Source organism: Bufo bufo, chromosome 1 (assembly GCF_905171765.1).
Source record: "Bufo bufo chromosome 1, aBufBuf1.1, whole genome shotgun sequence".
Taxonomy (NCBI): Eukaryota; Metazoa; Chordata; class Amphibia; order Anura; family Bufonidae; genus Bufo; species Bufo bufo.
Window position 1 is genome coordinate 571962367 of NC_053389.1, and position 26967 is coordinate 571989333.

Here is a 26967-nt window from a genome sequence, read left to right on the forward strand (position 1 = left end):
ATGCATTTATTCAACACAAAGGCAGGGCTGTGTGTGTTTTGTGGTGTGAAAGTGTCAGTCGCACCTCAAGTGTGCACTTGAGACAATTTTGAGACAAACTGAATCAATCCAATGAGCAATTTCAAAGTACAATATAGAGATAAGTGTTATTCAAAATTTACATCATGGTAAAATCTATGCAACACTTGCATGTTACAAGACAGCTCCGGATACATATGCTGTGGAACTGCTGTGCAATAAGGGAATATTGGCGTAAGGCAATTCAGCTAATTAATAAAGTGTATAGTGCAAGTTCCCCCCTCAATCCTAAAGTGTGCCTACTGGGCAGCTTTGACTCTCACCAACTACAGACGCCTATTATAGGAAGAAATAGGATGTTATACCAGGCACGTAAAACACTAGCAGCCAAGTGGATACGACCATTGTCTCCCGTTATAGCAGAGTATAAAGCACGACTGAATGTAGTTATTAGACTAGAAAGGGGGGTGTATCTAAAGCGAAACTGACTCTCGAAATTTGAGGCTATAATGGCAGGCATTGCCCACCTGCGGCTCTCCAGCTGTTGTAAAACTACAACTCCCACCATGCCCTGCTGCAGGCTGATAGTCTGAGCATGCTGGGAGTTGTAGTTTTGCAACAGCTGGAGAGCCTCAGGTTGGCCATGCCTGCTATATGGGGCCCCTGGATTGACCGATCCGGAGTCTGAAGTCCGTGGTTGGCACTTACAAGAGGACTTATACAATGATAACCGAGGGGTAATTCGACAATAGGGAGTCTGAAGCTATGAAATTGCTGTGCCCACTTGGGACCAGCTAATGTATGTGTCGCTGGTTGAACCTTGCAACCCCGATAGAGCTTCTTCTTTAGGGAGTGAACCCTGAATTTTTATATCTCCTCTTTTTCTTTGATTTTTGGCAGCCAACTGTTACTGTGATTGCAACTAACTCCCCCCACCCCCCACGAGACAGACCTGCGATTGATCAACACTTATGAGTAAACAATCATGGTCAAGTCAATACTATACCCTCATATGTCTGAACTGTTTTGGACACTATAAACATGATGTGCGTTTATTTTTTATGGACAAAACTCAATAAAAAAAGATATCCGATTTAAAATAAATAAATAAACAAGACAGCTCCGGGCATTGCTAAGCATCAAAAGCCCTTCACCAAGAATACATTAAAGGATAACTGTCACATTTAGACCCTAATTTTAATTTTCTTGTAAGTAGTTACTAATAACATGATATTTCAGAATCAGTTACTATTAGACTGACTTACCCCATAATTTAATAAGATTCAGCCCTTAGCAACCAGTCTGCATAAAACTGCAATTTCACTATTCAGTTAAGATGGCCACCACTGCCCTCACCCTGAGGCTAATCTCGCCTGCCCTCACTAGCCAGTAACAATAGCCCCCCAAAAGTGTCAGTAACCAGAGCCCTCCCCCTAAAGGGTTAATCTCCTGTAGCACAAAGGGGTCCTCTTACCACATGTTGCTTTCATTTATACACTGAGCAGACGGCAGATCTCCCTTCCCTGGTCTGCGCTGCTTCAACTCTACTTCTCCAGCTCTGCTGAGTGAGGGAGCGTCTGCCAAGCGCAGGGACAGGGAGAAGTGCACACAGTCCAGGCACTGTTACCAGCTGCTGGGGAGGACCTGGCTTTAATCATTTACTTACAGTCCCTGGCTGTCAGTAATCTGACCTTGCACGCTGCACGCTCGGTCTATCAACAGATAGACAGACCATGCCTAGCAACCCTATTTTAAGCACAGGTAAAAGTAGGCAGTACAGGGAACAAAAATGTGGAATTAAGGGGTAATTGAATACACAGTGAAAAGTTGAAATAGGGCCACCAAGGTGATATTAATCACCACAATCCAATACTCCAAAAATAAATAAATACGACAGTTATCCCTTTAACCCCTTAGGGACCGGGATTATTTTCACCTTAACCACCTCAGCCCCCCTAGCTTAAACACCCTTAATGACCAGACCACTTTTTACAATTGCACTACACTACTTTCACGGTTTATTGCTCGGTCATGCAACTTACCACCCAAATGAATTTTACCTCCTTTTCTTCTCACTAATAGAGCTTTCATTTGGTGGTATTTTACTGCTGCTGACATTTTTACTTTTTTTGTTATTAATCGAAATTTATGCAAAAAAATGACACTTTTCACTTTCAGTTAAATATCTGTCAAATGACAACTTTGTATAAAAAAAATGGGAAAAGTTGTCTTTTAGAGAGATATTTCTCTCACCCAGCATGGGTATATGTAAAAAGACACCCCAAAACACATTACCCGACTTCTCCTGAGTATGGCGATACCACATGTGTGACACTTTTTTGCAGCCTAGGTGCGCAAAGGGGCCCAAATTCCTTTTAGGATGGCATTTTTAGACATTTGTATTACAGACTTCTTCTCACGCTTTAGGGCCCGTAAAATGCCAGGGCAGTATAAATACCCCACATGTGACCACATTTTGGAAAGAAGACACCCCAAGGTATTCCGTGAGGGGCATGGCGAGTTCATAGAAGTTATTTTTTTTTGGCACAAGTTAGCGGAAATTGTTTTTTTTTTTTTTTTAATCACAAAGTCTCCCTTTCCGCTAACTTGTGACAAAAAGTTCAATCTTTCATGGACTCAAAATGCCCCTCAGCGAATACCTTGGGGTGTCTTCTTTCCGAAATGGGGTCATTTCTGGGGTGTGTTTACTGTTCTGGCATTTTGGGCAAGGCTAAATTGTGAGCAACCCTGTAAAGCCTAAAGGTACTCGTTGGACTTTCGGCCCCTTTACGCACCTAGGCTGCAAAAAAGTGTCACACGTGGTATCGCCGTACTCAGGAGAAGTAGGGCAATGTGTTTTGGGGTGTATTTTTACATATACCCATGCTGGGTGAGAGAAATATCTCTGTAAATGACAACTTTTTAAATTTGCTTATACAAAGTTGTCAATTTACTGAGATATTCCTCTCACCCAGCATGGGTATATGTAAAACTACACCCCAAAACACATTGCCCTAGTTCTCCTGAGTACGGCGATACCACATGTGTGACACTTTCTTATAGCCTAGGTGCGCAAAGGGGCCCAAATTCCAATGAGAATCTTTACGATTTCACAGGGCATTTTTTACGCATTTGGATTCCAAACTACTTCTCACGCTTTAGGTCCCCTAAAATGCCAGGGCAGTATAAATACTCCACAAGTGACCCCATTTTGGAAAGAAGACACCGCAAGGTATTCCATGAGGGGCATGGAGAGTTCCTAGAAAAAAAATTTTTTTGCCACAAGTTAGTGGAAAATTATTTTATTTTAATTTTTTTCTCTTACAAAGTCTCACATTCCACTAACTTGTGACAAAAAATAAAATTTTACATGAACTCGCCATGCCCCTCACGAAATACCTTGGGGTGTCTTCTTTCCGAAATGCGGTCACCCGTGGGGTATTTATACTGCCCTGGCATTTTAGGGGCCCTAAAGCGTGAGAAGAAGTCTCAAATATAACTTGAGACAAAAAAAAAAAATCTTCTATGAACTCGCCATGCCCCTCAAAAGTGATCTTTTTATAGCGCTGCAGTGATTTTACGGTGTTTTTGCAGTGATCAGAAAAAAATTAATTCTGTCACTGCGGTGGGGCGGACTGAACGCAAGTGTGCGCACAAGATCAGGCCTGATCGGGCGAACACTGCGTTTTTTGTAGAGCCTATAGAACATGTCCTATTCTTGTCCGCAATTGCGGACAAGAAAAGGCATTTTCTATATAGTTCTGGCAATGTGCGGATCCTCAAAATGCGGAAAGCACATTGCCGGTGTCAGTGTTTTGCGGATCCGCAAAACACATACGGACGTCTGAATGGAGCCTTACAGGGGGGTGATCAATGACAGGGGGTGATCAGTGACAGGGGGGTGATCAGGGAGTCTATATTGGGTGATCAGGGGTTAATAAGGGGGTTAATAAGTGACGGGGGGGTGTAGTGTAGTGGTGTTTGGTGCTACTTTACAGAGCTGCCTGTGTCCTCTGGTCGTCGATCCAAGCAAAAGGGACCACCAGAGGACCAGGTATATTAGATGCTGTTATCAAAACAGCGTCTAATATACCTTTAAGGAGTTAAAAAAAAAGAAAATCGGATATACAGCTTGCCAGCGAATGATCGCCGCTGGCAGGCTGCAGATCCACTCGATTACCTGCAGTTCCTGTGAACGCGCGCGCATGTGTACGCGCCTTCACAGGAAATCTCGTGTCTCGCGAGATGACGTGCCGGCGCGTCCACTCGGAATAACAGGGCCGCCGCAAAGACGCAATCCTGCGTACGGTCCTGTAGTGGTTAAGGACCAGGCCATTTTTTGCAAATCTGACCAGTGTCACTTTAAGTGGTGATAACTTTAAAACGCTTTGACTTATCCAGGCCATTCTGAGATTGTTTTTTCATCACATATTGTACTTCATGACACTGGTAAAATGAAGTAAAATTTTTTTATTTTTATTTATAAAAAAAAAATGCAAATTTCCAAAAAATTTGTAAAAAAAATTGCAAATTTCCAAGTTTCAATTTCTCTACTTCTATAATACATAGTAATACCTACAAAAATAGTTATTACTTTACATTCCCCATATATGTCTACTTCATGTTTGAATCATTTTGGGAATGACATTTTATTTTTTGGGGATGTTACAAGGCTTAGAAGCAAATCTTGAAATTTTTCCGAAATTTTCAAAAACCCACTTTTCAAGGACCAGTTCAGGTCTGAAGTCATTTGTGAGGCTAACATAATAGAAACCACCCAAAAATGACCCCATTCTAGAAACTACACCCTTTAAGGTATTCAAAACGGATTTTACAAACTTTGTTAACCCTTTAGGTGTTCCACAAGAATTAATGGAAAATAGAGATACAATTTCAAAATTTCACTTTTTTGGCAGATTTTCCATTTTAATAATTTTTTTTCCAGTTACAAAGCAAGGGTTAACAGCCAAACAAAACTCAATATTTATGGCTCTGATTCTGTAGTTTACAGAAACACCCCATATGTGGTCGTAAACTGCTGTACGGGCACACGGCAGGGCACAGAAGGAAAGGAATGCCATATGGTTTTTGGAAGGCAGATTTTGCTGGAGTGGTTTTTTGACACCATGTCCCATTTGAAGCCCCCCTGATGCACCCCTAGAGTAGAAACTCCAAAAAAGTGACCCAATTTTAGAAACTATGGGATAGGGTGGCAGTTTTGTTGGTACTATTTTAGAGTACATATGATTTTTGGTTGCTCTATATTACACTTTTTGTGAGGCAAGGTAACAAGAAATAGCTGTTTTGGCACCGTTTTAATTTTTTGTTATTTACAACATTCATCTGACAGGTTAGATCATGTGGTATTTTTATAGACCAGGTTGTCACGGATGCGGTGATACCTAATATGTATACTTTTTTTTTTATTTATGTAAGTTTTACACAATGATTTAATTTTTGAAACAAAAAAAATCATGGTTTTAGTGTTTCCATAGTCTAAGAACCATAGTTTTTTCAGTTTTTGGGCGATTATCTTGGGTAGGGTATGATTTTTGCAGGATGAGATGATGGTTTGATTGGCACTATTTTGGGGTGCGTGTGACTTTTTGATCGCTTGCTATTACACTTTTTGTGATGTAAGGTGACAAAAAATGGTTTATTTAGCACAGTTTTTATTTAATTTTTTATGGTGTTCATCTGAGGGGTTAGGTCATGTGATATTTTTATAGAGCCGGTCGATACCTAATATGTATATATATATTTTTTTTATGTAAGTTTTACACAATAACAGATTTTTTAAAACCCCCAAAAAAAGATATTTTAGTGTCTCCATATTCTGAGCCATATATTTTTTTTTTTGGGGGAGATTGTCTCAGGTAGGGGCTCATTTTTTGCAGGATGAGTTGACGGTTAGATTGGTACTATTTTGGTGGGCATATGCCTTTTTGATCACTTGCGGTTTTACTTTTTGTGATGTAAGGTGACCAAAAAATGGTTTATTTAGCACAGTTTTTATTTTTTACGGTGTTCATCTGAGGGGTTAGGTCATGTGATATGTTTATAGAGCCGTTCGATACGGATGCAGCGATACTTAATATGTCTACTTTTTTTCCCCTCTATTTTTTACCAATTTTTTTTTACTTTATTTGGGGAAAATTACGTTTTTGTTTATTTCTACTTGAAACTTTAAATTTTTTTGGGGGGGGGAAACTTTATTTTTTCAACTTTTTTTTCCACTTTATTTTTGTCCCACTTTGGGACTTCAACTTTTGGGGGTCTAATCCTTTACAATGCATTCCAATACTTCTGTATTGGAATGCATTGGCTGTATGAGTAATACTGTGTGTATTACTCATACAGCTTCCGGCCTGTGAGATCCAGGGGGCTAGATCTCACAGGCACGTCACAGGAAGGCATCGCGCTGCCTTCCATGCCATCGGGTCCCCCCTACAGCCCCATGGGGACCGGATGGCACCGCCGCCGCCCGCAACATAAAAAGCCGCAAACCGCAGGTCTGAATTGACCTGCGGTTTGCGGGGATCGCCGACACGGGAATGGGGGATCACAGGACCCCCCGCGCATTTAGCCAAGGTGCCTGCTGAACGATTTGAGCAGGCACCTTGTTCCGATCACCGCCCGCCGGTGATCAGAAATACACATGACGTACCGGTACGTCATGTGTCCTTAAGTACCAGGACAACATGCCGTACCGGTACGTCATGTGTCCTAAAGAGGTTGATTTGTTTGATTGTTTAACGAACAGGGACAATATCATGTCTAGGATTAAAGACCTTCCCGATTCAGCAAGAACTGTTGAGCGCGGCATCACTGTTCTGGCAAATAACATCAGGGAACATCAAGCGACTGGTCTGAAAGACTGCATCGTGTTTAGTGTTGCGCTGGATGAAAGCATGGACATTAACGATTTGCCTCGTTTGGCAACTGTGGCCAGATTTTCTGATTCTTGAGGAGCTGTGCTGTTTGAAACCAATCTATGGCATCACAAAAGGTGATGACTTGCCTAAAACCTTTGCTGAACATTTTGAATGCATATGCATTGATGTTAGAATAATCTTTGAAATCACTACTGATGGTACCCCCATAAAGGTTGGAAAACAAAAAGGGATTTTCCAGAATAAGGGAGGACAAAATTGGCACCACTGCATTACAGGGAGTATTTTGACCACATCATCCTCTTTATGCATGTTGTCTTACTCCAAGCTGTATAGGCTCGAAAGCCTACTACCAATTAAGCATATTAGGTGATGTGCATCTCTGTAATGAGAAGGGGTGTGGTCTAATGACATCAACACTCTATATTAGGTGTGCATAATTATTAGGCAACTTCCTTTCCTTTGGCGAAATGGGTCAAAAGAAGGACTTGACAGGCTCAGAAAAGTCAAAAATAGTGAGATATCTTGCAGAGGGATGCAGCACTCTTAAAATTTCAAAGCTTCTGAAGCGTGATCATCGAACAATCAAGCGTTTCATTCAAAATAGTCAACAGGGTCGCAAGAAGCGTGTGGAAAAACCAAGGTGCAAAATAACTGCCCATGAACTGAGAAAAGTCAAGCGTGCAGCTGCCAAGATGCCACTTGCCACCAGTTTGGCCATATTTCAGAGCTGCAACATCACTGGAGTGCCCAAAAGCACAAGGTGTGCAATACTCAGAGACATGGCCAAGGTAAGCAAGGCTGAAAGACGACCACCACTGAACAAGACACACAAGCTGAAACGTCAAGACTGGGCCAAGAAATATCTCAAGACTGATTTTTCTATGGTTTTATGGACTGATGAAATGAGAGTGAGTCTTGATAGGCCAGATGGATGGGCCCGTGGCTGGATTGGTAAAGGGCAGAGAGCTCCAGTCCGACTCAGACGCCAGCAAGGTGGAGGTGGAGTACTGGTTTGGGCTGGTATCATCAAAGATGAGCTTGTGGGGCCTTTTCGGGTTGAGGATGGAGTCAAGCTCAACTCCCAGTCCTACTGCCAGTTTCTGGAAGACACCTTCTTCAAGCAGTGGTACAGGAAGAAGTCTGCATCCTTCAAGAAAAACATGATTTTCATGCAGGACAATGCTCCATCACACGCGTCCAAGTACTCCACAGCGTGGCTGGCAAGAAAGGGTATAAAAGAAGAAAATCTAATGACATGGCCTTCTTGTTCACCTGATCTGAACCCCATTGAGAACCTGTGGTCCATCATCAAATGTGAGATTTACAAGGAGGGAAAACAGTACACCTCTCTGAACAGTGTCTGGGAGGCTGTGGTTGCTGCTGCACGCAATGTTGATGGTGAACAGATCAAAACACTGACAGAATCCATGGATGGCAGGCTTTTGAGTGTCCTTGCAAAGAAAGGTGGCTATATTGGTCACTGATTTGTTTTTGTTTTGTTTTTGAATGTCAGAAATGTATATTTGTGAATGTTGAGATGTTATATTGGTTTCACTGGTAAAAATAAATAATTGAAATGGGTATATATTTGTTTTTTGTTAAGTTGCCTAATAATTATGCACAGTAATAGTCCCCTGCACACACAGATATCCCCCTAAAATAGCTAAAACTAAAAACAAACTAAAAACTACTTCCAAAAATATTCAGCTTTGATATTAATGAGTTTTTTGGGTTCATTGAGAACATGGTTGTTGTTCAATAATAAAATTAATCCTCAAAAATACAACTTACCTAATAATTCTGCACTCCCTGTATACACCAGGAAAATCTCTGTGCAAAAATGTCAAACTCTGATCTTAAGGGTATGGTGACATGGCAACATGTGTCACCGCCAGGATAAAGATGATCCCATAGAAATCAATGAGATTGTTGGGCTAGTCTCAAAAAAAAATCCAGATGTGTAATGGCCAGGACAGGAGAGCAGTGGTGATCCCATAGAAATAAATGGGATCGCTGCACGAGTCCCGAAAAAAATCCAGCATTAAGACTAACGTAGAGATAAAAATAATTTCTGTGGGATCACCGCTACTTTGCTATCCTGGCCACAACACATATTGTGTCATATTGTGTCACCATACCCCAATACTTTGATCGTAAGACTTGTAAAAATTTGGAATTTTCTGCAAGTTCACTCTGCCTTGACTCATATGTAATTCCAAGCACTGCTTGAAGAAATGGAATGTCCATACAAAAAGACGTCCTGCTTCATTCCAATGTCAGGAGGCTCAGCAGTGGAAATGTGCTGGAGAGTTCTGCGACCTGCATTGATGCAATCAGATCCTTTCTTCTTGAGAAGGACCAGCATTAACCAGAGATGGAGGATTTCACATGGCTTGAGAAACTTAGGTTTCTGATAGACATTACATGACACTTGAATGAACTCAATGTCTGCATGCAAGGAGCTGGACAGACGGTCATAGGACTGTTTGAATATTGAAAGGCATTCATGTCCAAAGTTTATGTGTATGACACAAAAAAGGGGGCATTTCACCATTTCAAATACGTGAGGAGAGGTTTCCTCTCATCATTCAGTCAACATAGCTAACATTTCCATGTACATGAATAAGCTTGAGTCCGAATTTTCCAGGAGATTCCAAGGATATGGACCAATGTTTTTTTCTCATATGTCCTGATAAGTTTAATTTAAAATACATGGACCTGTCAGTTTTTGAATGGATGGGCATGTCAGCCAGTTTCATAGGTACAAATCGGCTGACAGATGCCCTCTAAACAGACTACTTGGTTTATGTCACATACAGTTTGTGCTATATGACTTTTCTGTATTGTAGGAAAGTCAGACCACTCTCAGGCCTGTGTCCAGCTATAAGTCACCTTGTATGAACCACACCTGGATCTTCTTTGCAAAGAAAGTCAGGGACACTGGTCACACTGAATGGTAAGTTATATTGATTATTATTATTATTTGGTTTATGTCACATACAGTTGTGGGCCAATATTTCTTTAAAAAAAAATAAAAAATTAGAGCTACTTTGTAAATTAAAAGTGGAATCGGATTGGTTGCTATGGGCAACTAAGCCAGTTCTACTTTGCACCATTTTTTATAAATCTCCCCCTTGGTGTTACATGACTTTCCTGTATTGCACAGTGCTTCAGCTTTTATTATTATTATTTTTTTAATTGGCTTACTGTGTGGAAAAGGTTACCGACCTCTGCTCTACGTTAACAAGACATTTCATAATTTGTCTTTTTTGCTTGCCTGCACACAAGCACCTTACATACGGTTGTACTTACCTATTAGTTTGTTTTCTTTAACAAAGCATCTGAACTCTGCACCTGGAATGAGCTCACACCACTTTCTGAGAACAAGCTAAAGACAATGAAAGAAAAAACTATGAAAACAATAGTACAGCTAGATAAGTAATGTAAACCTGTGTACTGCTAGATTTCTATGTTGGTGCTGTAGATATATATACACATGTGTATTATGTACAGTATGTATACCTCTTTTCATATGTACAGCGCTATGGAATGAATGGCGCTTTAATAATAAATAATAATAATCCTTGGTTAGCGTTAAATTTTCTTTCCCTCTAATAGTAAGTAACTATTATTTATCCTTACGTCCTATGACAGCACCAGGAGATATCCTGGAGAGTAAAAAATTAGGCGGGGACCACAGCCTGAAGGACCTTACGCCCGAAAGAAAGATCAGACACCGCTGAGAGATTCAATCTATAGTGCCTGTAGAACGTTGAAGCAGAAGACCAAGTTGCTGCTGCTTTGCATATGTCCTGTATGGAGGCTTCTGCTTTTTCTGCCCATGAGGTAGAAACTGCTGCGGTAGAATGGGCCGACCATCCAGAAGGAACAGGTTTCTGCATATAAAGATAAGCTAGAGAAAGCCTGTTAAACCCATCTAGCTAAAGTTCCCTTACTAGCCGATTTCCCTTTGTTCTGACCGAAATACAAAACGAATAAGGAAGACGATTTTCTCCAATCTTTAGTAGCCTCCATATATTCTAAAACACATTTCCGAACATCCAGACAGTGAAACTTCCACCTCCTCTGAATTTTGGGCTCTGCCCAGAAAGAAGGGGGAATCACCACCTGGGCTGTATGGAAGTCCGATACTACTTTTGGAAGAAACGCTGGATCGGGTCTTAGGCTAGTTTCACATTAGTGGCACAGACCTCCGGCAGGCTGTTCCGGCGGGTGAACAGCCTGTCGGATCCATCCTGCCGCTAGTGAACGCGTTCCCCCGGACTACGGCCCCATTGACTATAATAGGGGCGGAGTTTCGGCGACAGCACGGTAGCGCATGCCGAGAGGCCGCCGGAATAAAAGTAAGACAAATTCTATCTTCCTGAATGATAGTGTATGGAGGACTTATGGAAAGGGCTTGAAGCTCGTCTATCCTTCTAGCCGAGGTAATGGCCACTAGAAAGATACATTTTAAAATCAGCATTTTGATCGGCAAGGTGTCAAGGGTGTTTAAACATTGCCTGTAATACTAGACTGAGATCCCAAGGGGGCGTCCTTCCTAAGCATCCTAGAAGGGAGACTCCTGGATACTGACTTACAGAACCTAATAATCCAAGAATGACAAGCTAATCTGTAGTCAAACAAAACACTAAGGGCCGCCACTTGTACTTTTAACGTACTTAATGCTAAACCCTTCTCTACACCGCTCTGGAGAAAAATTTGGAACTTTAGTGAGCTGGAGCTGACAGGAAGTAGAGGGAGAAACACCCAAGAACTTAAAAAATGCCCACCAAGTTCTGGCATAAATTTTGGTGGTTACCGGTTTTCTACTTAGCAACATGGTAGACACAACAAACTCGGATAACCCTTTGTCGAACAACAAGCCCCGCTAAAAAGCCACGCCGTCAAATGGAGTCCCTTCACTGGGGGATAAACAATTGGGCCTGCTGCTCCTCCGGTGAGTACCGCCGCGTCCTCTACTTGCAACCCCGCTCGCCATCCGGCCTTGTGTTTAAACACATTTTCTGCCCGCGCTTTCCTTCGCATCTTGCTGTCTCCGCCATCAGATGCAGTGTGCCGTCTTCAAGGTGTGCGTAGCGGGGAACTCACCTAGAGCACACCTCTGCCCAGCGGATAATCTCTCTTGGTGCTGTCATAGGACGTAGGGATAAAGTCCTGTCGACAAGATTTTATTTTCCATCCTGCATAATGGAAACCTGACGGATCCGTTATGTTAACCCATAGACATCTATTATGACGGATATTATAATGGAAAGCAATAACAGAATTCATAATGTTGATGTTAACCCACCCTAAGGTGTTAACTTTACATGGGCGCGTTTTAAACATTTGAAGATTCTGAAACTCTACTATATAAAGATAAATTCCCCTCACTAAATAGCAGTGTAAATATAAAATAAAAAGAATTACTGCTAAAGTTCAAAAATCTGTACAGAAACCCTTAACTCTACTTCCACTCAATATAATTGTCACTTAGACTCATGCTGTACTTGTCATACAATTTCACAGTGTGAAACTAAAAAAGGACTTAGAAATGGAAGTGGCCTGTTAGTCCACCAGCACTGATTGCATGTCTGTGGGAAGTAAATATATGCACGATGCTTAATGTGAAAGCCGTATCGGTTCACTGCAACTTCCAAGAAGGCAATTTTCATCTTTAAAAAAAATATTACTGAAGTAATTACTAAAATTCCCTAGTTTATCCCTTAAATACTGGCAATGCCAACATGAGCAAATTACATTTGGATAAATCAGAATTACATTATCTAAAGAACAGAAAAAAACGTAAAGAAAGAAAAACACATTCACAACGTCTTCATATGCCAACATACTTCTGATACAACTGGATCAAGCTTAACATAATACATCTGCACAATCACGTTAAGCCCCTGGAGGTCAGACTAATTTCCAATTAATCTTAATGATGAAAAAATGCTCATAGGAAAGTAATGGTTCCCTGAGGCAATCTTTTCCCAATGTTTTCCAACGATTTTTTTTATTTTTTTTTAAAGTAAAAATATGGACAAGCTTATTTCCCAGCACTGTAAGGCTATCTGCACATTCTGCGTATTTGTACAATCCACATGAAAACCGCCAAAAAAATTAAATAAAAAACTGTGGAAAAACTCCACATAAATCCACACAATTTAAGGTGGATTTTGTGCAGTTTTTGTTGCAGATTTTCTGGTTATATCCTGGAAACGATAATGATGACTTCTCCTCAGGACAGGATAATAGAGGCACACTTACCATACTGCAGAGTGCTAGCGTGGTTTAAGACCAATGAACAATGTAGACAAAAAACACAAGAAAACTGCATAAAAGCTGCACATCCAAAATAACTAGTGTGCTATCCGCATCCATGTCCATTCAGTAGCCCCGCAAAAAAAACAGAACATATCCTATTCTTGTCCTTTTTGCCCCGCAAAAAAACGGATGCCATACGGAAGTTATCCGTTTTTTGTTTTTGTTTTGTTTTTTGCAGATCCGCAATTTGCTCACATGACTTAAAAGTGGCTTTTAGAAACGAAATATTGATGATCAGGATTAGTCATCAATATCGCAGGAGTCCGACTGATCAGCTGTTTGAATAGACTGCAGTGCTTGGCAAGCAATGTGCCGTCTTCATTCTACACCACAGCACTGTACATTGTATAGTGGCGGTGCTTGGCACTCCAGTTCCATCTCATTCACTTGAAAGGAACTAAGCAGCACAAAGTCTAGGTGACCGATGGACGTGACGTCACGGACTGAGGAAGACGATGCAGCGCTTACCAGAGTGCCATTGCCCCTTCCTGAGAAATAGGTCATCAATATTTATGTCCCATAAAACTCCTTTATTGGTCGCGCGAAAATGTCTGACCCAGGTTCAGCGGTAGAAATCAATAAAAGCAACTCACCTTATTTTCTGTGTGAAATCTGCTTTAATAAGTGTCATGTCACTTATTGACATGGATTTCAAATTCGAGCAGAAAATTCTGCAGCTGTGTGAACGGCAACACAAATTCCCACTGGATTTGGATTTCATTATGGAAAACATGTCATAATCGTGTGAAAAAAAGAACAAAAAAAAAAAAAAACGCTGTGTGAACACATCTATACTGCATCTGATAAAGCCTTGATAAATATTTCCCCACCAATAGTCCTATAGTGAAGTATGGGCAAAAATATAGTGCTTTTTGCTTCTGGGCCATGCATTTTTAATTTACCATGTATACCAGTTTTAGTTTATACGGTATTTGATTTTCTGGCATAAAGCTTAATTTGAGGGAAAGCACAACATTTACAAAAACCATGCATTTCTTTCTATCGCCACACGCAAATGTATCTGAAAAAATGGTCAGGTCTCTAGAGCTGAGCTAATATGCAACGTTTCCCAAAACTTGTGCATCAAGCAGGGTATTAAAGGGAATCTGTCACCATCGACATGTTCAATAAAGTACCTTATTTCTTGCAGTCTTCTTCTTACTTTATTTCATTTTGATAAAAAAGCCTTTTTTATGATATGCTAATGATGCACCAAGGTGCCCAGAGGGGCGTTTTTTTCTTCTCTGGTGCCCAGTGACGCCCCCTGCAGTGCCCAGCCCGCCTTAATTTGAATCCCAAGAACGCCTCCTGATCCTGAATTAACCTCCCACAGTCCCGGCAAACGGTTCCGCCCCCTCCCCACGTCATGGTCTACCTTCTAGAAATGCCCCGTCCTTCCTGTCGGCGGCCAGAAATCTCGCACAGGCGCAGTACCGCCTGCGCGATCATCAAGCTCCTGAGGGCAACAGCCTCAAAAGTCTCACTGGGCATGCGCCAAGCCCTGTGACGTAATCTGAGCGCTGCTGCCCTGAGGAGGTTGATGATCGCGCAGGCCGCAGGCGGTACTGCGCCTGCGCGAGATTTCTGGCCGCCGACAGGAAGAAGGACGGGGCATTTCTAGAAGGTAGACGATGACGTGGGGAGGGGGCGGAACCGTTTGCCGGGGCTGTGGGAGGTTAATTCAGTATCAGGAGGCGTTCTTGGGATTCAAATTAAGGCGGGCTGGGCACTGCAGGGGGGCGTCACTGGGCACCAGAGAGGAAAAAAACGCCCCTCTGGGCACCTTGGTGCTTCATTAGCATATCATAAAAAGGGTTTTTTTTTAATCAAAATGACAAAACGAAATAAAGTAAGAAGACGACTGCAGGAAATAAGGTACTTTAGTGAAAATGGCGATGGTGACAGCTTAAAATGGTAAAAGATTCCCTTTAAGATCCCTTTCAGAACCATGGCCTTTAGATGTTAGGATGCTCACAGCAGAAATCTCACCTTTAGAATGGCATAATCTAAAGGTGAATAGGTTTTTGTTTTATATTTATATTAGATTTCCTTTTTTCTGTGGCACAGGTGGGTCGTTTATATGGTACCAAATGTAAAGTAGTATGTTTTTTTTATAGTTTTATTTAGAGAAAAATTACCAAATATTAAAAAAATACTACATTTCCTTCTTTATTCCCTTTCTAATTGAATGATCTCTATTTACCTCAACCAACATGTTTTCTAGCAAATTATAATCTCACTTTTCTGAATATAGTGATATCACATGTGTGCTGTGCCCAACATACACATTTGCCTGAGAACAATGGAATCTTCCAGTCTCAGTACCATATGCAGGGCTTACTTTGAGCCTGGGACTTTTTAAAGAGGACCTGTCACCTCTCCTGACTGTCTGTTTTATCAAGTGCTTGCATTCTCTAACAATTCTGGGGCATCTAAACGTATGTCTCTAGGTTATGCCATTCCTTTATAATTCCTGCTAGAAGTTATGACTGTATTACTAGCAATCTGAAATGAAGATCCAGCTGGGTGTTACCAGATGGAAGTGTGTCCCTGCACAGTCTAACACTATCCAATCAGTGTAGTCAGTCTCAGACTGTGCAGGGACACCCCCAACTGGTAACACCCAGCTGGACCTTCATAGCTTCTATCAGAAATAATAAAGGAATGGCATAATATGTCAGGAGAGGTGACAGGTCCTCTTTAATGGCCGTACTGTGCAGAGCAATCTGCCATTGAAGTAAAAATTTAGATTTATGCCCTGGCTGCATGGGGCATAGTCAGCTAAGACATACTGTAAATTTTCAGATTTTAGACGGGAAAGCATTTATAAATCTCCCCCCAATATGCATAGGGGGTTCGGTTAAATGTGATCAACTGGGTCCCTTCAGACAAAACAGGGGATGAAAGAGAAGATAATGACCAAAGATGTAAAAATTACTATTTTGGGTCATAAAAAATATAAATATGTGAAGGTATAGTTTACCTCATACTTCACACTAGGATCAGGGGAATCATCTGTACAGTGAAGAAACCTGTAAAAGAAATCTGCATGAGTGGTCTACAATATAGACCTTGTCCAGTAATATGTACACTTGTATAATGCAGCACTGGTGATTCACAGTCACACAGGCACAGAAAATGTTCCTCCTTTAAGCCTCCTGCACACGTCCGTGGAACACAGACCATGTGATACCGGCCTGGATTTCATCTGAGCGCACGGCGTCATTGGTTGCTATGACGCTGTGCGCTTCCTGCTGCCGCCGCTCTACAGTAATACACTTGTATAGAACTGTACTGCGGCGGCAGCAGGAAGCGTACGGCGTCATAGCAACCAATGACGCCGTGCGCTACTGCACTCTGAAGAAATCCAGGCCGGTATCACATGGTCCGTGTTCCACGGACGTGTGCATGAGGCTTAGGCCTCTTTCACACGACCGTTTTTTTCCCCCCGTTTACGGGCCGTTTTTTGCGGTCCGTATACGGAACCATTGATTTCAATGGTTCCGCAAAAAAAACGGAATGTACTCCGTATGCATTCCGTTTCCGTATTTCTGTTTTTCCGTTCCGTTAAAAGATAGAACATGTCCTATTATTGCCCGCAAATCACGTTCCGTGGCTCCATTCAAGTCAATGGTCCGCAAAAAAAAATGGAACACATACGGAAATGCATCCGTATGTCTTCCGTATCCGTTCCGTTTTTTGCGGAACCATCTATTGAAAATGTTATGCCCAGCCCAATTTTTTCTATGAAATTACTGTATACTGTATATGCCATATAGAAAAACGGAACGGAAACACAACGGAAACAAAAAAACGGAACAACGGATCCGTTTAAAACGGATCGCAAAACACTGAAAAAGCCATACGGTCGTGTGAAAGAGGCCTTAAAGGAGGGTTTCCACATTAAAATTTTTGTAGCACATGCATTTTTACAGTGAGTGTGGGTGGTTTTTACAGGTGAAACAAAAAAAAAATATATATAATAATAATAATAATAATAATAATAATAATAATAAAAAGCAGTCAATTACCACATTGCAAAAATGTGCAACCCTCTGTAAAATGCATGTGTTCTTTTGTGACACTTTTTTTAACCACAACAAAAAATAAAATAATAATAAAAAACAATCACGTGTGAATCTAGTCTAAGGCTGTGGCAAGACTTTTTGAAGCGCCTTTGAGTTCAAATTAGTCTACTTTCACACTCGCGTTTGGTGCGGATCCGTTTGTATTATCTTTAACATGGCCAAGGCGGATCAGTTTTCTAGTGTGCCAGATTGTGTCATAGAAAATGGATCCATTCCCATTGACTTACATTGTGTGTCAGAACGGATCAGTTCGGCTCAGTTTCATCAGACGGACAGCAGAACGCTGCAGGCAGCATTTTGGTGTCCGTCTCCAAAGTGGAATAGTGGCAGAACGGAGGCAAACTGATGCATTCTGAGCAGATCCTTATACATTCAGAATGCATTAGGGCAAAACTGATCCGTTTTGGACCGCTTGTGAGAGCCCTGAACGGATCTCAGAAACTGAAAGCCAAAACGCCAGTGTGAAAGTAGCCTTAAACCATACAAACCCATTAATCTCTAGAGATTAAATTGCTCTAGCAGCAGGGTCTAAACTGCAGCGGTTTTTTCTTTTTTTTACACAGCACAATTGCCAGGAAGGAACCAAACATTTCAGATAATTGCATTTATGTGCAGCAATCATCTCCTCTCAGTGGAGACAAGCGACCACTGCTGTGATCGTTCATCCCCATACACACATTCATTGTTTCTGGGCACAAGATGATCTGCTGCCCAGAAACAATGATTTTGGGTGTGGGAATGAAGATAGGATCACCTGATGAGCGAGCATTCTCTCATTCATCAGGCGATCGGCAGCCTCTTTACACAGGGAAATTATCAGGAATCAGTGTTTCTAGAAGCGCTTATCCCCAATTTAGGTCAGTGTCAGACAGCTGTGTACAGACTGGAAAAATGGTAGTAAAAAAAAAAAAGTAAAAAATGGTAGTTAAAAAAAAAAAAAGTACAACACTGTGGACCCACCGTAAGGCAGGAACTGGCAGCATCATATATTACTATGCTGTGAGTTCGGGTCAGATGAGCCACGTTCAGTCAGGGTGATGCAGGCGACATATGGACCATTTTTTCCCCAGACCACACACACTGCCATCTGACCCAGACATTAGGCTTGCATGAACTTCTCCCCATAGCCAGGTTGTCCTAATCGACACTTGATCAATCAATGAAATGAACTGATTTAAAACAACCTATATCATACCCACTTATATAGATCAGTGTTATCTAGATGATATACTGATTTTTGTAATAAATAAATAAATAATAAAACACTTTACTGCACATAAGCAGTTTATTTAAAGGGTTTCTGTCACCCCACTAAAGTGATTTTTTTTTTTTGGGCTAGTTAAATTAGTTATATAGCGATATCTGAAAATATAATAGTGTTCCTTACTTTGATCCAGCAGTTTAGTCAAAAAACGAAGTTTTATCATATGCAAATTCGGTCTCTACCAGCAAGTAGGGCGTCTACTTGCTGGTAGCTGCTGCAGAAATCCGCCCCCTCCTCTTTTTGATTGACAGGGCCAGCCGTGATCTCCTCCTCCGGCCAGCCCTGTCGGCATTTCAAAAATCGCGCGCCCGTGTTGAATCTGCGCAGGCGCTCTGAGATGAGGAGGCTCGTCTCCTCAGAACTCCCTCAGTGCGCCTGCGCCGATGACGTCTTCTATTTTTAAAGGGTTTCTGTCACCCCACAAAACTCTTCTTTTTTTTTTTTTGGATAGTTAGATTCCTTATAGCGCGATATAGGAGAATATAATGCTCTCACTTACTTTCATGTGGCCGATTCTTTAGAAAACAAAGTTTTATAATATGTAAATCAGGGCTCTACCAGCAAGTAGGGCGTCTACTTGCTGGTAGCCGCAGCAGAAAACCGCCCCCTCGCCGTGTTGATTGACAGGGCCAGCCGTGATCTCCTCCTCCGGCCGGCCCCGTCAGTATTTCAAAAATCGCGCGCCTCTGGTCATTCGGCGCAGGCGCTCTGCCTCAGTGCGCCTGCGCCGATGACGTCTTCTCTTTCGGTGATGTCATCGGCGCAGGCGCACTGAGGGAGTGCTGAGGAGACGAGCCTCCTCATCTCAGAGCGCCTGCGCAGAATGACCAGAGGCGCGCGATTTTTGAAATACTGACAGGGCCGGCCGGAGGAGGAGATCCCGGCTGGCCCTGTCAATCAACAAGGCGAGGGGGCGGTTTTCTGCTGCGGCTACCAGCAAGTAGACGCCCTACTTGCTGGTAGAGACCGGATTTACATATTAATAAACTTCGTTTTCTAAAGAATCGGCCGCATGAAAGTAAGTAAGACTATTATATTCTCCTATATCGCGCTATAAGGAATCTAACTATCCAAAAAAAAAAAAGAAGAGTTTTGTGGGGTGACAGAAACCCTTTAACCCAAGGAAATGTCACAACAAGGCATTTGCATCCAGAATATACTGCTATGGAAAAACATCTGCTGGACAGTAAGTAATAGAAGGTGATGTTAAGTGTTTGTAAGATGGAATATCAGACTGGGAATCCCAGAACGTGCATGTAAATTTCAGGCTGAAGACAGGTTTGATGTATTATACAGCTCTTTATTGCCCTTTGCCGATAAATCTTGCTCTATTCCACAGCTTACAAACCAACGAAAGCAAAGCAAGTCCGTATGCAATAAAATTAAAAAAACTGCAATGCCTAAAATAAGGCAGAGATAGTAGCCCCCAAATCATAAAATTCATGTTAAGCAGTTCCATGACTGGGCAACTTACCCTCTTCTTGAACAGACACTTTTTGTTTCTTTCTAGTATATGCGACTTTCAAGCTTTAACTTTTTTTCGTTTGGAGATTGTCATTTTTTTCAGTGATACATGGGCTTTATTTTAATACTTATTATTCTTTATTTTAGTATTTTTGTTTAGATTTTTTAGACCAGAGAAAATGTAAAAAATAAAATAAAAAATTATATATAGAAAAGTCTGTTTTTCACATTTTTTTTTTTTTGGGTTTAATAGCACAAAGTGTACCTAAAGCACTTTTTAAAATTCTGTCCCTATTAATTTCGGTTGTTTTTATACAGTGGATATAAAATTTACTGTTGTCGGGGGAAGCTGTAATATGTCCTAGTGGTGTGGTTTTTAATTTTGTTTTGACCTTGCTTTTTTTTTTTCCTTATAGACTGTGCCCCCACAAGGTCATACAAGACATGGGGGAAGAGGGGGTGGTCTCTGCTCATGCAGCTATCGAGAAACCAACAATCACATGAGCTCTAGGACTGGAGCAGGAAGTGCCACTGCCACCTGCCACTCCCTAATCTGTTTGCACAGTGCCTATTGAGCTCAGTGTATACAGTGATGGAAAGAAGTATCTGCCATGTCACAGACAACTGGCCTCCCTGCTTCTGCAGCTGCCAACTCTGGAAGGAAACATCCCTGCAAAGTTTTAATTTTTTATCAAATATATTTTTATCGAGTTTGACCAATTATGGATCTTGCAAAGTTAAATGAAGACCACCCTGACATATAAAGTCTATGGGCTAATCAGCTGTTATCTGTGGCTTTCCAACAAAATAATACTTATAGCATATTACTAGGCTGGTGGGGATTTGATTTCTGCCAATCCAAAAAATCCCCACCAGCTGAAGCTCAATAGAAGATGGGTGTTGCAACAGGACAACGACCCAAAGCATAGAAGTAAATCAACAACAGAATGGCTTAAACAGAAGAAAATACGCCTTCTGGAGTGGCCCAGTCAGAGTCCTGACCTCAACCCGATTGAGATGCTGTGGCATGACCTCAAGAAAGCAATTCACACCAGACATCCCAATAATATTGCTGAACTGAAACAGCTCTGTAAAGAGGAATGGTCAAGAATTACTCCTGACCCTTGTGCACATCTGATCTGCAACTACAGGAAACGCTTGGTTGAAGTTATTGCTGCCAAAAGGAGGTTCCACCAGTTATTAAATCCAAGGGTTCACATACTTTTCCCACCTGCACTGTGAATGTTTACATGGTGTGTTCAATAAAAACAAGTTAACATTTAATTATTTGTGTGTTATTAGTTTAAGCAGACTGTGATGGTCTATTGTTGTGACTTAGATGAAGATCAGATCACATTTTAGGACCAATTTGTGCAGAAATCCATATAATTCCAAAGGGTTCACATACTTTTTCTTGCAACTGTATATTCATTCATAGATGTTACATAGGCTTTCTCTTTAGTCTGCTGTGATAGTTAGTAAGTGAAGCAGGGTCAGTAATCCTGTGGTTAAAACACCTATAGAGTGTCTGGAATTAGTGATCAACCCCAGAATAACCACCGCAGAAATAAAATGTCCAGTCGGTGGTTTAACTGAATACACTGACGTGACGGACACAAAAAAAAAAAGGCCACCAGGAGCCACAAGCTATTTCGCGCTGTTGTGATTCTTTTCTTCTGTTAGGGCATTCACCGCATAGGAAATATTTTTTTTTGTACATTTTATTGTTTGTACATTTTATATGTAAAATTGGGAAAGGGAGCGATTTAAACTTTTTGTATTTTGGTGTTTTTTTTTTATTGTATTTACCATTAGCCCCCTTAGGGCTAGAACCCTTGTCCTATTCACCCTAATAGAGCTCTATTAGGGTGACTAGGACTTCACACTGTCCCTGCTGCCCTGTGCACAGTACACACAGCAGGGAGCATACCATGGCAGCCAGGGCTTCAGTAGCATCCTGGCTGCCATGGTAACAGATCTGAGCCCCAGGATTACACTGCTGGGGCTCCGATCGGAACTGCCACCAATGAAGAGGGGGAGGGGACCCTGTGGCCACTGCCACCAATGATACTAATACTTGGGTGGGGGGGGGGGCACTGCACCCCCAATGGTTAGAATTTATAATACTGGGGGGGCGGCGGATCGCATGCACTGTTATTGAGGCCGGGTATGCGATACCGCTGCCGGCACCCACTGACTCCTATACGTGAATTCATTACATTCATTGGTGGTGCAGTGGCCACAGCAGCTCCCCTTCTTCTTCCTGCTATCTCCCCATTGGTGGCAGGACTCCCTCCTTCTCCACTGTGCTAGTGAAGAGAACATGGTAGGCGCTGAGAGCGGCGCATGCCATGTTCTCCATTAGGCTACACAGCCGCTTCTCATCTTCACCGCAAGAGCCGCACTTGAAGCGGCAAAGAGCCGCATGCAGCTAGAGAGCCACGGGTTGGCCACCCCTGGTATAGGTTCTTGTACAACAGTGTAATAATTAATGTCATTTGTTTAAAAGAGGTATCCGTTCTCAGTTGAATATTAGTGTCATTAGAACAGAGTGTCTACCTACCGCTATAGAGTGGCGTCCCACGTGGCGGTAAGTTACAGGATATGCATTACCTCGTCTTTGAAGAAAGAGCTAGGTGCAATACCTTCTCTCCCAACTGTACAACCTGGGATCCTGGGGGTCCGTGCACGGTGTGCCAAGTGGCTCAGGAGTTTCAGAGCCTGGCATCTTCCGTGTGCTGGCTTTACTCTTAAGGTCCTGCTCTTTGTTAATGCGATACTGGGAAGAGGATTATGGGTTCAACACCGCGCTGGTCTTCTTAATTAGGTGAAACATCATTTTAGACTTTATCCATGGATTGTTGGCGTGGGTCTTTGGGTATACAAGTATAAGATAAACCATATGTGTTTCGGAGCTTTGACCTCGCTCCTTCAGTGGTTAATACCTGTATGTTACTTGCACCCTTAAATACTGTTTGTCTACATGTCTTAGGAGTGACGTGGGTGAACAAACTTGAAAAGATGGTATGATCGTCCCTTCCCCATCACTCTTTCACTATATTAATTTCACTATATCAGTTTTACCATATTCATTTACAAAAGGTGTGTCACTCTTCCCTCAATATACATCGCAATATGGTTCTTACAGTTGTGTTCCAAATTATTCAACCCCCAATGCTGTAAAGGGTTTTAGGGAATTTAGTGTACATTTGTAATTGTGTTCAGAATGAAATCTTACAAGGACTTTTTAAAGAACCAAATGCAACTAAAATGACATCAATTGTTTTTGTAATACAGTATTACATGTTGTTTTTGTGATTTCTTCATTGATACAATTATTCAACCCCTTAAAGACTACCACTCTTAAGAACAGAGGTTCATTCAAGTGTTTTCGATCAGGTATTGAAAACACCTGTGGATGTCAAGGAGCAGCAATCAAGCATAATAAGCACCAATTAGGCAGATTTAAAAGGACTGTGATACTCAGCTCCTTCTAGACATTTACTGGTGTGTTTACAAACATGGTGAAGTCAAGAGACTGGCCCAGGAAGACAAGAGAAGAGGTGATTTCTCTTCACAGGAAGGGCAATGGCTATAAGAAGATTGCAAAGATGTTAAACATACCAAGAGACACCATAGGAAGCATCATTCGCAAATTCAAGGCAAAGGGCACTGTTGAAACGCTACCTGGGCGTGGCAGAAAGAAGATGCTGACTTTGACTGCTGTGCGCTACCTGAAGTGCAAAGTGGAGAAAAGTCCCCGTGTGACTGCTGAGTAGGGATCGACCGATATTGATAATTTGTGAACTTTCAGGCCGATAGCCGATAATTTATACCGATATTCTGGGAATTTTCATTTTTGAGAAAAAAAAAATTCCTACACAAATCTGCTGAAAATTAATATGTTTATTGTTAATGTGTATTTTTTTTGTTTATTGTTAATGTGTATTTATTTTTATAAATCTTTTCATTTTTTTTTACTAACTTTTAGCCCCCTTAGGGACTAGAACCCTTGTCCTATTCCCCCTGATAGATCTCTATCAGGGTGAATAGGATCTCACACTGTCCCTGCTGCTCTGTGCATAGTGCACACAGCAGCATGGAGCTTACCATGGCAGCCAGGGCTTCAATAGCGTCCTGGCTGCCATGGTAACCGATCAGAGCCCCAGGCTTACACTGCTGGGGCTCCGATTGGAAGAGGAGGGGAGAGGGGATCCTGTGGCCACTGCCACCAATGAGTAATAGGGGGGGGGGGGGGGGCGCACTGCGCCACCAATGTTTTTACTATTGGCCGGGATTGGGATGGGGGTGTGGGGGTCACTGCGCCACCAATGATTAATACTGGGGGGCTTGGGGGGGGCGCACTGCGCCACCAATGAAGATAAGTCTCTCATTTATATATAGGAGGCGGGAGCTGACTGCAGAATCACATAGCCGGCTCCCAACCTCTATGAGCGGTAGCTGCGATCCGCGGCACCTGAGGAGTTAACTACCGCGGATCGCAGCTATCGCTCATAGAGGTCGGGAGCCGGCTATGTGATTCTGCAGCCAGCTCCCGCCTCCTGTATATGAATGAATGAGAGACTTATCTTCATTGGTGGAGCGGTGGCCACAGCCCCTCCCCTCCTCTTATGTTCTCTCCTCTCATTGGCGGCAGCGGCAGCAGCAGCACAGGGGGAGGGAGACACTGCTTCCTTCTCCCCTGTGCTGCGGAGGGAACACAGAGAGCGCTGAGAGCAGCACAGGGGCGTTATCGGTATATCGGCAAAATAGATGCAGATACCGATATCGTTCAAAATCCTCAATATCGGCCAAACCGATAATCGGTCGATCCCTACTGCTGAGGAACTGAAAAAAGATTTGTCAGATGTGGGTACTGAAGTTTCAGCTCAGACAATAAGGCGCACACTGCGTAATGAAGGCCTCCATGCCAGAACTCCCAGGCGCACCCCCTTGCTGTCTCCAAAGAATAAGAAGAGTCGACTGCAGTATGCCAAAAGTCATGTGGACAAACCACAAAAGTTTTGGGATAGTGTTCTGTGGACTGATGAAACAAAATTAGAACTTTTTTGGGCCCATGGATCAACGCTATGTTTGGAGGAGGAAGAACAAGGCCTATGAAGAAAAGAACACCTTGCCTACTGGGAAGCATTGTGGGGGGTCAATCATGCTTTGGGGCTGTTTTGCTTCTACAGGTACAGGGAAGCTTCAGCGTGTGCAAGGTACCATGAATTCTCTTCAGTACCAGGAGATATTGGATGAAAATGTGATGCAGTCCGTCACAAACCTGAGGCTTGGGAGACGTTGGACCTTTCAACAGGACAATGATCCCAAGCATACCTCCAAGTCCACTAGAGCATGGTTGCAGATTAAAGGCTGGAACATTTTGAAGTGGCCATCACAGTCACCAGACTTAAATCCGATTGAGAACCTCTGGTGGGACTTAAAGAAAGCAGTTGCAGCACGCAAGCCTAAGAATGTGACTGAACTGGAGGCTTTTGCCCATGAAGAATGGGCGAAGATACCCATAGATCGCTGCAAGACACTTGTGTCAAGCTATGCTTCACGTTTAAAAGCTGTTATAACTGGAAAAGGATGTTGTACTAAGTACTAAGATTGAATGTCACTTGGGGGTTGAATAAAACTGATAATGATGTGAGCACAGAAAAGACATTTGTGGTTATTTCATTATAAATGTTATGTTATATTTGTCTGACTTACAAATGCCTCTTTGATTTAATTGTAAACAAGATGACTGAAATGATCAAAATCAATGTCAAACTGGCCAAAACACTAAATTTCAGTGGGGGTTGAATAATTTTGAAAACAACTGTATGTATGTATATATATCTCATTGCTAACCTAATGTTTTTTGGGCATAAATGAACTGGTACCTTATTAATCAACAAAATACTGCAACTCTTTCATACGCGATTTACATGCGGTTATTGTATATATTGCATAAGTACATGATGAGCCCATATTACTTCAGTATATTTAAATAATCAAAGCTGTAAATATACGACTCAATATTTTTCATCATATTTATGCAATTTATGTGTGGTTCATTCCAAATTAGTTATATCAAAATATTCCTTTTTTTTCCCATTTATTTAATAATGCGTTGGTCTTTTTTCTTTTTATGGCGCTACCCCAACGCGCGTTTCGGCATGCCTTCGTCAGGGGGTGACGAAAGCACGCCCTGACGAAGGCACGCCGAAACGCGCATTGGGTTAACGCCATCCTGGGTTGTCTCACTCATGGTCCATTCTAGGCGAGTCCCGGCTGCTTGCAACCTCATTTCCACGTTTTTTTTGACCTGGGTGCTTCTATTTATATTCATTATTTGGTACTTTGAGCTCCATTTTCTTTGTTTTTCTGCCTTATTTAAGAGCAGGTTATTATATTTAAGAGCAGGTTATTATATGGGAGAAAAGCTGAGTTCTCTGTGAAATATATATATATATATATATATATATATATATATATATATATTTATTTATATTTATTAGTGGCAAGGTGAACAGTAAAATGCATGGGAAAGTCCCGGAAGGGGGGGTATAGCTCTCCCAGGTTCCTCAACTGGCTGAGAATGGTGCTGGCTTCAGCAAACATAGTTGCTGGAGCTATTTTCTTTATTTATTCAGGGCTGGATTTTACTTGGATTGGGATGGTAGGATTTGGCAGTGGGACCTCCCAATCCACTCCCCCAGTCCGGGGCAGGTTTTTTCCCTGGCAGGAAGGGATCTCCAGGTGAGGCCTGCTGTAATCAGGCTGGCATAAAGCACCTCCCAGTATGTCAGTCTGGGAGAGAGAGAGTGATTGTGAAGCAGAGTCCTGCAGAGGCTCTGTGTGTGGTCTCAGTCAGGAGGACTCAGGGGCCACAAGGCTTTGAATAGCCTAGAGT

The 26967-nt window shown here is 42.1% G+C and overlaps 1 protein-coding gene across 1 annotated transcript in view; it reads right to left on the reverse strand.

Moving 5' to 3' along the window:
* The window catches only part of CDC123 (cell division cycle 123), a 107605-nt gene that overhangs the window by 36911 nt on the left and 43727 nt on the right, over window positions 1–26967 (reverse strand). Inside the window, exons 7-8 of the mRNA XM_040413207.1 lie at window positions 16228–16276; window positions 10227–10302 (exon numbers count right to left, since the gene is read on the reverse strand). Of these exons, the coding sequence (XP_040269141.1) occupies window positions 10227–10302; window positions 16228–16276 (125 nt within the window). The remainder of the gene's footprint in view (window positions 1–10226; window positions 10303–16227; window positions 16277–26967) is intronic.